This window comes from Carcharhinus amblyrhynchos, chromosome 9 (assembly GCF_965287045.1).
Source record: "Carcharhinus amblyrhynchos chromosome 9, sCarAmb.v2.hapA, whole genome shotgun sequence".
NCBI lineage: Eukaryota > Metazoa > Chordata > Chondrichthyes > Carcharhiniformes > Carcharhinidae > Carcharhinus > Carcharhinus amblyrhynchos.
The window spans coordinates 60406113-60419551 of NC_137332.1; the positions used below are offsets into that span (position 1 = coordinate 60406113).

Sequence of the window (13439 nt, forward strand, 5' to 3'; positions counted from 1 at the left end):
GAGAGAAAAGAGCTGATGTTTCAAGTCTGGATGACCTTCGTCAAGGCTGGATCGTCTGGACTTGAAACATCAGCTCTTTTCTCTCCTTACAGATGCTGCCAGACCTGCTGAGATTTTCCAGCGTTTTCTCTTTTGGTTTCAGATTGCAGCATCTGGAGTAATTTGCTTACATCCTCAAAACATGACTAGAACCACTGAATCCCTACAATGCAGAAGGAAGCCATTTGGCCTATCGAGTCTGCATTGACAACAATCCCACTCAGGCCCTATCCCTTTAACCCCACGTAATTATGCTGCAAATCCCCCTGACACTAAGGGACAATTTAGCATGGCCAATCCACTTAACCTGCATATCTTTGGAGTGTGGGAGGAAACTGGAGTACCTGGAGGAAACCCACACAGACAGTGGGAGAACGTGCAGACTCCACACAGACAGTAACCAAAGCCAGGAATTGAACCCAGATCCCTGGCACTGTGAGGTAGCACTGCTAAGCATCATGATTAGATTTATCAAACACAATTCCCTTGTTGTAAAACTATGCTGACATTGTCTGATCATACTATTTTTTTCTAGGTATGTTGTTAAGACTTCCTGACTACCTGATTCCAGCATTTTCCCAATGACAGATGTCAGATTAACTAACTTGTAGTTCCTGGTTTTTTCACTCCATCCTTTCTTGACATTTGCTAACTTCCAATCTGCTGAGACTGTTCTGCAGCTTAGGGAATTTTGGAAAATCATAACCAGCAAATCCACCATTGCTGCAGCTACTGCTTTTAGAACCCTAGCCTGCAGATCTTGGGCCCAGGGCATTTGCTGGATTTTAGACTCCAATATTTCTCCAATACTTATTTCCTGCTGATACTAATTGCCTCACTCTTATTAGCCTAGGTTACCCTCTATTTCTGGGATGTAATTTGTTTCTCCTACTATGAAGTCGGACAGAAAGTAGGAGACCATTTCCTCATTCCCCATGATAATTTCTCCTATCTGCCTCCAAGGACCAAGGTTTACTTTAGCTCCTCTCCTCCTTTTTATTTACTTGTAAAATCTCTTACGGTCTGTTTTTATATTCCTGGCTAGTTTACACTTGTATTCTATTTTATTCCTCTTCATCAATTATTTGGTGGTCATTTGCTGGTTCGTAAAACACCCCCAATCCTCAGGGTTACTCCTATTCTTTGCAACATTACTTGTCTACTCTTTTAATCCAATACTGTCTTGTACTTTAGTAAACCACGGAGGAATCTTTCTTGCCAAACTATTACTTTTTAATGGAATGCACTTTTGTTGGACATTTTGAATGGCTTCTTTAGGTATTTCTGACTATTGATTAATTAGTGTAACTTTTAGTCTATATACCCAACCAACCTTAGCTAGTCTCCCCTTGTACCTATGTAATTGGCTTTGTTTAAATTTAAGATTATTGTTTGGAATTGGAATATGTTATTTTCAAACTTAGTACGGAATTAATGGTATTATGATAATTTTTCCAGTGGATCTTTCTCTACGAGGTTACTCATTATTCCTAGTTAATTGCACAGTTTAAAATAACTTTATCCCCAGTTGGTTGCGAAGTGTATTGTTCTGAGAAACTGTCATGAAAGCATTATGTAAACTCATCTTCCAGACCACCTTTACCAATTTAATTGGTCCAGTCCAAAGGACAATGAAAGTCCCCCACAATTATTACACTGCCTTTGTTATAAGCTTTAATTACTTTTAATTACTTCTTGCATAATGCTCTGTTCAACAGTACAACTACTGTCGGGGTGGGGGGGGGAGCGAAATAATACTACCACCAGTTTTCTTACCCTTGTTATCCCTAACGTCCAGTTAAACTGATTCTACTTCCTGATCATCTGAATCAAGATCCTTTCTCAACACTGTCTGCATATCATCCTTTACAACCAGGGAAACTCCTCCTTTTCCCTTCAGCCTGTCTCTTCAAAATGTTGTAATATCTAAAAATTTCTCCATAGCCTCAACTCCTTCCCGTTTGTGCAACTTCCTCCAGCTCCAGCCTATTGTGCAGCCCCTTCTCCTTATTTTTAATCACTGGAGGTAAAGCCTTTAGCTTTCTCTGCAATTCTGCTAAGCTTTTCTGCCATACTTGTTTCCCATCTTCAAAAACAACAACTGTGACTGGACCCTAAACTTCCTAACTCACAGATCACAATCAGTAAGGATAGGCAACAACATCTCCTCCACAATCATCCTCAACACTGGTGCCCCACAAAGCTGTGTTCTCAGCCTCCTACTATACTTCTTATACATCTATGACTGTGCGGCCAAATTCTCCTCCAATTCAGTTTTCAAGTTTGCTGACGACACCGCTGTAGTGGGTCAGATCTCAAACAATGACGAGACAGAGTACAGGATTGAGATAATCTGGTGAACTGGTGCGGCAACAATAATCTCTCCCTTGATGTCGACAAAGCGAAGGAGATTGTCATTGATTTCGGGAAGCGTAAAGGAGAACATGCCCTTGTCTACATCAATGGGAACAAAATGGAAATGGTCGAGAGCTTCAGGTTTCTCAGAGTCCAGATCATCAACAATCCATCCTGGTTCCCCCGACACAACAGTTAAGAAAGCCCACCAATGCCTCTATGTTCTCAGAAGACTAAGAAAATTTGGCATGTCAGCTATGACTCTCACCAACTTTTACAGATGCATCATAGAAAACATTCATTCTGGTTATATCACAGCTTGGTATGGCTCCTGTTCTGCCAAGACTGCAAGGAACCATAAATGGTCGTGAATGTAGTCCAATCCATCACGCAAACCAGCCTCCCATCCATTCACTTTGTCTACACTTCGCGATGTCTTGCCAAAGCAGCCAACGTGATTTAAGGATCCCACACACCCTGGACATCCCCTGCTTCCATCAGGTAAAAAAATACAAAAGTCTGGGGTCACTTAGCAACCGACTGAAGAACAGCTTCTTTCCTGCTGCTGTCAGACTTTTGAACGGACTTACCTTGCATTAAGTTGATCTTTCTCTATACCCTAGCTATGACTGTAACACTACATTCTGCACTCTCTCATTTCCTTGACTATGAACAGTATGCTTTGTCTGTACAGCATACAAGAAACAATACTTTACACTGTATGTTAATACATGTGACAATAATAATTCAAGGCAAAAACTATTCAATTGCACTTCATCATTCCCTCTGTATCCCTACTATTGCTGCTGTTGCTGGGATCTACAGTGCAGAACCTTGGGATGTAAGATGAAGGAAGTGTAGAAACACAAGTTATTACTTGTGTAATTTTCATGGAAGGATAAACGAGATCTAATTCCTGTTTATCTGTTCTTTAAGTTGAGTAGGAGTAGTTCTAACTTTGGTTCAGCGAATGGATTTAGTATTGCACTATGTAGTTTCACATTTCAGAGTCAGTATAAGTACTGCAGATCTGTTTTCTGTGTCTCTTTCGTTCCTCCTTATTAGCTCTGTCTGCTTTCCAAAGAATTCCCAACTATTTATTTAATTGTAAAAAAGACTAAATATTCCTGTCAATGCACATAGCAGCTTTTCCTTTTTGCTAGTACTAATCATCTAAGAATGGCAGTTTCCAAAGTGTGGGTACTGACCCCCCCAATGGGGTTACAGAAACAACATTTGGGGTTCCAAACTCCCTCTCCTACAAGGCAGCAGTGAAGACTGTGGAGAAGAGGCTCTGGATTTACTGAATCCATGGTGTCAATAAGCAAAGGGGCAGGCGATGAACACAAAGCATCCTTTCACCTTTTACCACTTCTGGCGATAAGTGCTGTGCAGACTTGGGATGTTTGCATACTGACTTGGCCCAGGCAGAGGCCAGCAAGCAATCACTCAGTCATGTGGCTGAACTAGGATGGCAAGTGGCAGCTTCCAACTTAACTATAGTTCTGCTCCTATCTGTCGAGGCTTCTTACCTCGAGTTAGAAATCTTGCTGCATAGGCAACAAAATCAATAGGTAACAGCAGGTTGGGGAAAAGAAGAGGAGTTGATTACTGTGTGGGTGTGTGTCTGTGTGGGCGTGTGTGGGTGCGGTGGGGAGGGAAATTACTGTGAATTTGGAGATGGGGGTGGGGGGGTGGTGGTTGAGAGAAGGGAAGAGGAACATAATAGTGTGGGAGGGAGGGCGCTAACTATCAATATTGTCACTGGCCAAAACAGAGAAATTGGTTGAAACCTACATGAGTGCATGTAGTATTTTACATGCAAACTTTAATGATGCTTTATTTTTTCTGATGTCTGGAATGACTCATTTCTCAAGTGTTAAAAGAAATGAATCACTGTGGAAAATAGTTTGGAATGCACCGGTTAAAAACCGAGTCCTAACTGTATCACAGTCTGACCAGTTAACACACTCAGCAAAAACCTCAGTATTCTCCACAATGACTAATGAGATTTTTTCCTAATAAACCTTAATATTTCCACCTCAAACTCATCACAGGATTTAGTATTAGGAAAGTGTGTTTGCATTTTACTACCAAAGTGAGTTTGCATTTTACTACCAGACCAAACATTACCATTTGACAGTGTAGTAGAATTAAGAATGGTCTTAAAATGAAAGCATCATCCCATGCACTCGACAACTATTAATTAACAATTTATATTCAATATAAAACAAAAACAGCCAGGAAATAAGAGCGTAATACATTATTACACAAAGCATCAAAGCATCCTACAACTAGAAAAACAATGAGTAAAAGTACAAAAATAATTTAAGCATTCTCCATCTCCACTGGGACCTGATTCAAATCCAGCGCAGACTGATTGAAGTCTCCTGTCCCTAAGTGTCCTTCCTTTAACAGAGATTTCCTCACCTTCAGGAGCATGAAAGTTCACAAAGAGTGCATTACACTGGATAATGTGAACTAAATATGATTCACTCTCAGGTTTGCTGTGGTTTGCAGCCTTGCTCAATTAAAAAATCTGTACCTCACCATCCATTCCCTCTGGTCCCCAGATGGGCAGAAAAAGGTCAGGTAAGAGGTTAAAATTTTGAAAACTGCATTCTCTTTTCAAACGCACCATGCCCCAGTAGTCAAGAGCCGACTTAACAAGGAAAGGTCATGGCCCAGTGACATCTTGATGTAGAACTGATGTCAAGCCTGTGGAGTCCCACACTATCCACTTGCCTAGCTGTAGATTTGCAGCAGAGAGCACTAACTGGCTACTCTGTTTTTTAAATAGTTCTCAATGCTTCACTTGCTGTCCCTTTTCCAACCTCCTAGCTTCCTCTTGATTCCCACCTGCTCAGTGCTTCCCTTTCTGACCTCCTCTCTCCCTCCTTCTTGCAAATCCCTTTCCTGAAACCCCTCACTTTGAGCATGGGCTTGGGAGAGAGGCAAAGACAGGAGTGAAGTGGTCAGGAGAAGGGTGGCAAGTGGGATGGCAGGAGACACAAAGTGAAAGACAGCAAGGGAAACAGCAAGTGTGAGGGAACATGCAAGTAGCAACAGGCAGCAAGTGAGGTGGGGCAAGGAGAAGTGAAATGAATGGTAGGGAGTGAAGGGGTTGGGAGAAGAAAGTAGTGACTGGAAGGAAGTGAAGAAGCAGCAAGCGAGAGGTAAGCAGAAAAGGTAGTAACAGTAGTAATAAATAGTAAGAGTAGCAAGTAAGAGAATTTTTGTCTTAGTTTGATTCAAGGCAGGCAATAGTTTTTTCACGTAAAAATTACGGGTCAGAAATGTAACCCACCCTTATAAACGTACTTTCTTACGGGAAAGTATTTTTCATTTAGCACACCATTTTTCAGGAACACATTAGGAATGTTAAATGAGAGACAGATGTATTTTGAAGAAAAGTAGGGGAGGTGTCCCTGGTTCCTGGCCAACATTGATCTTTGATCAACACCATATAAATAAAAAAGATTATTTGGTCATTATCACATTGCGATTTGTGGGAATTTGCTGAGTGCAAATTGGCTGCCTTGTTTTCTTACAACAGCAACTACACTCCAGAAAGTACTTAATTTACTGTAAAATGCTCCAAGACCTCATGAAAATGCTATATAAATGCAAGTCTTTCGTTTTTATATTGTAAAAAGGACATAAAGGCACTGGAAGGTACAAATATTAGTAATAGCAGAACTGAGATTAGGACTGAGTTATACCTATCAGGAAAGACTGAACAGGTTGGAGTTCTTTTCTCTAGAAAAAAGAAGACGAAGATGTGATCAGAGGGATGTTTTTAAGATTATGAAAGGGTTTGATTAGGCAGATACTTAAATGAGAAATGTTTCCACATGCAGAGGGATGCCAGAACATAGGGCCATAAATATAAGATAGTTATTAATAAATCCAGCAGAAAATTCATGAGATATTTCTTTACCTAAAGAATGACATAGCACTACCTACTTTTGTATGTTAGAACTTAGAACTCTGTATCATAAGAAGTGAGGCAATTAACTTTGATGCATTTAAGGGGAAGTTTGATAAACATGAGGGATAAAGAATAGAATAAGATAAAGCAGTTCCTCTGGATGCTCCAGTTTCCTCCCACAGTCCAAAAGACGTGCTAGTTAGGTACATAGACTCAAGAACAGCTTCTGCCTTGCTGCTGCCAGACTTTTGAAGGGACTTTCCTTGCATTAAGTTGATCTTTCTCTACGCCTTAGCTATGACTGTAACACTACATTCGACACTCTCTCGTTTCCTTCTCTATGAACGGTATGTTTTGTCTGTATAGCGCACAAGAAACAATACTTTTCACTGTATATTAGTACATGTGAAAATAATAAATCAAACCAAAATCAAATCAAATCAAAATCATTTCCAATGCTAAATTCTCCCTCAGTGTAGCCAAACAGGTGCCGGAGTGTGGTGACTAGGGGATTTTCACAGTAACTTCATTGCAATGTTAATGTAAGCCTACTTGTGACAAATAAATAAAAACTTTTAGTTAGGTGATATAAGATGGGAAGAGAACAAACACCATTTGGATCTGATGGTCTTTTCCTGCACTGTAAATACCATGAAATACTATGAAGAGTTGCAAAATAAGCCAATGTTTTGTGAAAGGTGCTTAACCATAAATTTATAATCTGGTGCATGGAAGGAAACTGAAGGTGATTGAACCTCTGTTATACTAAGTGTCATTTGAGTGTGAAACCACCAGCTTCTCAGGGTTGGTTGGAGTGGGTGGCACTTACAGTTTTACAATTACTGAAGTGTGCAAACGTAGCAGTGAAAACTACAAAAGCAGTAAAGATTGACACCCATATATATATATAAAATATCCTGTAATGATAGACTGTCACTTTAAACGGCCAATTTATTTTTAAATGGACTATATTTTTATTCTGATACACTTAATACACACAGCAACAGGATCTCAACGAACAGAGTATTAAAAGTCACAAATATCACAAAAGATTCATCGTATGTTTTCAATCATTCTCACACATATAACTGAAGGACACCTCCGTCCATTTTTCATCAGCTTTTTCCCTATACACTCCCAAATTACTTCTTAAATTAATTTATAGAATATTGGTAAAACTGTATTTGTTGCTTAGCCCTATTTATACTAAGATGAACAGTGGGCCATATTGTTGAACCACTGCAGCGGTTTCGTACAATCAAGTGATTTGTTAAGCCATTTCAGAGGACTATTATTACAAGTCAACCACATTGATGTGGATCAACAGTCGCATATGGGCCAAAGCAGATAAGGGTTGCAAGTTTCCTTTGTCAAAGAACATTCATGAACCAGTTGTGTTTTTAATCACGATATGACAGCGTCATGGCCACTTTACTGATCCAGTTCTTCATTTTCAGATTATTGAAACCATATTTGAATTCTCAAATTACCTTGGTGGGATTTGAACTCATTTTTCCTGCTATTTATAACTAGTCTCGCTGACCCTTGCGGTGGGTTTGGGTTGGAAGGTGAAATTAGCCAGGGCTCCTGCTCTTGATCAATACCTACTGGACTTGCTGCTGGATCTTGCTACATTGCTGGACCTGAATCGTATAGAAGTTACAGCTGAGAGATTAGAGAAATGTCTTGTTCTCAGGTATTTCCTAATTTTCCTCTGAATTGGCTGTTCAGAGAAGTAAAAATGCAGGTTGGGCCAGCTGCACATCTAATTCTTCGTTTTCCCAGGACTTTCCTAAAGACTTCCTTTTTTAATCTCTTCTCAAAGGAATTTATTCATAATTAAAACCTGAAAATATCACTGGAAAGGCACCCGGTGTTATCAACATGATTCTAAGCTTCAAAATATTTTATGTACCTTCAAGTGCCTTTAACTTCTAATTAGTAATGGAAACAAAAAATCTCAGCTTGTTTTTGCTAGTTCTTGCATTCCATGTGAATTTAAACATATGCCATCATGTACATTTGCTTCGTGTTAATAAAAATACAATATAAAAACCAAACTCCTGCTAATTGTGCAAATGATGGCAAACTGCACACAATAAAATTGGACTACATTGTGGCTTAAAGTAATGACATAAACATACTGTAATCATAAATTTCTCCACTAACATTTTTACAATTTGACAGCTTTATGTTGTGTTTTCAAAGTGATTTTGTATCAAAAACATGAATCATCCAAGCAACTGTTTAAAAATTTTCTATTTCTTACTTTTACAAAATGCACTTTTAAGCACATAAAAAGAAATTGAAATAAGGTAAATAGCCAAATAGGACTTTTCACTGTTCAACTATGTAAATAATAGGCTCAAAATATTATGCCTTTGGCAACTTCTGATTTCTCCCTCTTTGCATTTATATTCATGTGAAAATTGTACAGCTTATCCCATCAGTGACTGAATAGGGCTGATGGGACAAAAACAGAATTTCTGGATTATATTGTCTCTGGATCATTATGGTTGCTGTAACTGACAGGGTAGAGTGTTGACCTGTTCTCAGCTCCTTGCTCACTAGCTCCTGGTAGGGCTGTTCATTGTTGCAAAAGAACAGGCCAGGGGCAAATGCACAACCGATTATAGTGTTAGTACAAATGTGGATGGTTGTTTATAATTCGCATTTTAAGGAAAATGCAATTTGACTGTATCTTGTTAAATTAACTGAATTTTGCTGGGGAATGAGAGGCTGCCACAACTGATCTCACCACCCCCACATTTATTTGGGGATGGGGGGAGCTGGTGGTGCTAGGTGGCAGGGTGCGGTGGGGGGGAATTATATATAAAAAAAAGTCAGGATTCCTGGAACTCATGTATATCCAGTGATTCCCTTCTGGAAAGAGGACTCAGAAGACTCACAATACTCACCATCCTCCATAGTTAAATATGCACTAAGTAACATACTGGCTATTTGTGTGGACTACCAGAGGATGCATGTGTAATTCCATTTGGCATGAATCACCACTTTTACAATATGGAGTGGGAAGAATAATGCATGTCTGGACAAATAAACGTATATGAATAACTTAATGTTACATTTCCTCAAAATAGTGCATTGGGAACACATACAGAGTGCTCAGTTCCCTTTTCCTTCTATTGTTTCAGATCGTATTGCAATGAAACTAACTGGGTCACTGAAACACAGAGCTCTCCTCATTAGTGATGTCACCACAGAAGGTCCAGAGGGAAGGGAGTACCAAGCAGATTCAAAAGAGAAAGGAACATGACTTCTTTAAAAAAATACAGCACGTCTTTATAATAATGCTTATATGTATATTGAAAACACAGTAATCTAGACTTTCCTTAACTTGCAATTGTGCTTGCTGCAAATAAAGCCTACATTATAACCAAGGGTGGACTATGATAAATTTAACCATTGTGTGAGACTGATGGAAATAATGCACAAGTAGAGATAATTACTGTGTTATTATATCACATTGCTGGGAAGGACATGACATATAGGAACAGATTTGTAGTAATTTCAACTTCACAACGAGCATTTCTGATTATTTTAGTTGAAGAAAATTACATATGCTAACGTCAAATTGTCGACACTAGTGTGATTATAAATCTCACTGGCATTCATTTGTCTGCATAAGAATGAATAAATCAAAAAAAAATTCAAAGAGCTCCAGGACACTATATAATCAAATAAAGGAACAGCTAGTGTAGAATAGAGATATCAACAATTGCATTTGTTAGGGCACCAAAGCAGAAACCCCAAAGTATGTTACAAAGCCTGACTAGACCCTGATAGTTTTTCTATTTTGACATTAGTGTAAGGATAATGCATTTAACTCTAAGTATGATTCCATTGGCACACTAGGAAGCTTTTATGAAAATAAACTTCATTTAAGAATACATTTTAATTATAATGAATGAATTAGCTTAACTTTTACCAATTGAAATACTTAAACATGACAAGATACAATTCTTAACTGCTAACCTACCTCTATTAGTTCCAATTCAAGCAATATTCCTCTTACAGACTTAAATGCCTCTTCAAAATTAGTTAATGACACACAAGTTTACATGCTGGTACTTGTTGACAGTCCTAGATCCTTTCAAACACCTCTGGAGAGAAGAGAAACCTTTCTTCTGACAGTCCCGAACAGCAGCCTCCAGAGAGAGGGAGAGACAGAAAGACATCTTTTGCATCTGTTATAAAACGGAGGTGGATGCCCCCTCTTATAACTAACACCTAACCACTAAAAGAGAAGTACTTCATCTCAATCTGTCAGAGTGTGTGTGAAGTGGTACGATCTGCTCTTCAGAAACTTTTAGTGGTTAAATCAAAATAGTCCCTAACACATTCTAAAGTCAACAAGTAACAATTTATTTATCTAACTAACAGTGAACAAGTTAACAAAACTATTAACAAACCAAATAAAACAAAATTCTAATGTTCAGATGAATACAATTCCTACTTATTAACAAAAAAAAAAGAATTTTAGTCATTCTCTAAATTACAACTAGGCTTGGCATCTTCTGGAATATTCTGAGCCTTTCCTATTGATTCGTCTATATAGAACTATTTCTTCTTTGCTACCTTTTCTATTGAAATGAGGCTTTGAACTAAAAGCTGTGAGCTGTGGCAGACGGCAGCTGTTCTCTCTCTCTACAGCTGAACTAACAGTTGTTACTCTGGCAGATTGCAATTGCTCTCCTCCTCTGTTGCATTGCCCCCTTCCTTTTACAGCTGTGATGACATATCAGTATTCCCCACAATATGATAGGTCCTAGGTTTCCAAAACCATCAAATTTAAATTTAATAGGATCTTGGTATCTAAGTGCCTGATTCAAATCTGATTGTCCGAATTCAAAAAAATTCAAAAACCTGAAAATCTGTTGTCTTATTAACCCTGCTGCTTGGTCGTCTGATACAAATGTTTCACTTTGGGCACTCTATCTGTACTTGAATTTTTAAAAAACTTTCTAAGCATTGAAAAAGCACCATTCTCTTAAAGAGACCATGTGATGCTTTTCTCCCCCTTTGCATTTTACAATTTTACAAACACCAATTTGCAATTGCTCTACTCAACTTTGCAACACACCTTTCAGAACCAGATAAAACTGACTACTTTTTCCCCGGAAGCTTAGTTCCGTCCATTAACATGTGATTGTCCCTATCAACCTAATCAAAACCTTATTTTGAAATCGCAGGGAAAAAAAATAAAACAAACAAAAATGCATTAACTTAGATTAAAACAGATAAAATCAATCATTAGCCTGCATTCTCAGCAATGTCAGCTGCCTGGTGCAGACAAATTGGCACCATGTAAAACAAAGCTAAATCATAAACATATCTCTTTCGAGAAACACAATAAAAATACATTTCTTAAAGGCACAGTATTATCACACATTATGGATCAATCCATAAGATGGGCAATAAACCTCACACAACATTCCTCCTCTGTCCAGGGATCCCCTCCCAGGGAAGATTTATGCCTTTAAACATCACTTTCAATTGTATAAATGAAAGTTCTTGCTTATAAAATTGGGCAAACTGAAACATGCAGCAGAATACAGGAAGGGTCTTTGCTGAGACCAGGCATCACAATATAATTCAGCCAAAGCATTTTGTCTCCTCAGAAACACTAGGACCCACTTCATGAAACTTCCAAGCTTATGACATTTGCCTCTAACTGCACCACGTTAGGTCACCTAATAAATCTCTCTCTCTGGAAATGAGATGGAAATTTGATTCATTTTAAATCCATTGTACAGTATTTCACCAAGTGTACAGCACCAAAGTAAAGTACATATTATAGTCTGTTTACTTTTTAAACTACTTGTTCAGCTACTTTACCCTGTTGGAGTGGATTGAAAGTAAATAAAGCAAAATTTTTATTATTTGGAACGCTGCCAACCAGAATTCTCTATTAACCCACACTCACTGGCACTTAATATTAATGGCCTGTCCTTGCTCCAGTCTCAGCTTCCCACTGCTCTGCAATGCCATCTACTCCCATTACTGCCCATTCAATTTGTGCACTCCACCACCTCTTGTGGGACCTTAACACCTACGTGATCACACTGGAGTTTTGTGACTGGATGAAAACACTGAACTCACCTTATATCACTATTAACCAGCATTTTTGATTAACAGGCACCTCCTATTCCCAGAACATGTCTGATAACAGAGATTTTCCTGTCACTGTTATTTGTTTAGAGTTCACCCAACAAATGTAATTAAACTGGCAAATCCCCTACATGGATTTCAAAATGCAGAATTCAGATTCATTCCGTCACAGAATTTCTGCAGGTTTTTAAAAATATAAACTACTAATATGGAATGTACAGACTATGTCCAAACTCGCAGGATTTTATAAAAACAAAACCTTCTCTCTTTTATTCTTTCCCCTTTTTTAGATTTTCCTTTGTGCTCAAAAATACCCCTAACCAAACATCCTGCTCCAAGGCCTCTGCAACTGATGTTCTGCAACTATTCTACTTTCTCTACTTCAGGAAATTCAGAAGCATCTAGCCCAACTATCAGCCTCCTCGGATGATCAATTAGAGATTAGAAATTTATTACGTTGAAAACTGTGATAATGAACATCAACAGGGAAGACGATCCTGCTGTGCCCCTTAGTCACTTGGAATAAATATACAAAAATGGACAGGTAAAGACGAACTGGCTCACTGGACCTGTCCAGTGCTGCACCAAAGTGTAACTTCTTCATAGCATCACCTGTATCTGCTCCCTCCCTCCTCACCACATCATGAAAACCCCAGGAATAGGCAAAGAAAAGACAGAGTGAAAGAAAGCTCAATTTAGGAAAAAACTCTGGAAAATTATACAAAATACTAGTTCAAATCTCCTATCATTAATTAAAGAGTTAAATATTTTTAAGTTTCAAGAAAGTAACAGCACAAAATATGTTGCGAAGCTGCTCAAAATCTGGTCAATAGCCACCACTCACCTTCATCACACAGTTCTTCCATTACTTGCCAAGTTTCAGCTCTGAGTTCTCGATTAGTTTTTCCCAGGGCATTTCCATCAGGCCAGTGCATGAGATAAAGATCTGAAACAGGAACAAGTCAATGTTTAGAGAAATACA

The 13439-nt window shown here is 38.5% G+C and overlaps 1 protein-coding gene across 4 annotated transcripts in view; it reads right to left on the reverse strand.

Moving 5' to 3' along the window:
- LOC145347864 (putative oxidoreductase ZK1290.5) overlaps positions 1 to 13439 on the reverse strand; it is a 118874-nt gene that overhangs the window by 54698 nt on the left and 50737 nt on the right. For all 4 annotated transcript variants that reach the window (XR_013887863.1, XM_080195800.1, XM_080195802.1 and 1 more), the window contains exon 3: positions 13302 to 13403. Coding sequence is in view for 3 of the 4 variants with exons in the window: in XM_080195800.1 (XP_080051926.1) it covers positions 13302 to 13403 (102 nt within the window). In the remaining variant the exon portion in view is untranslated. The remainder of the gene's footprint in view (positions 1 to 13301; positions 13404 to 13439) is intronic.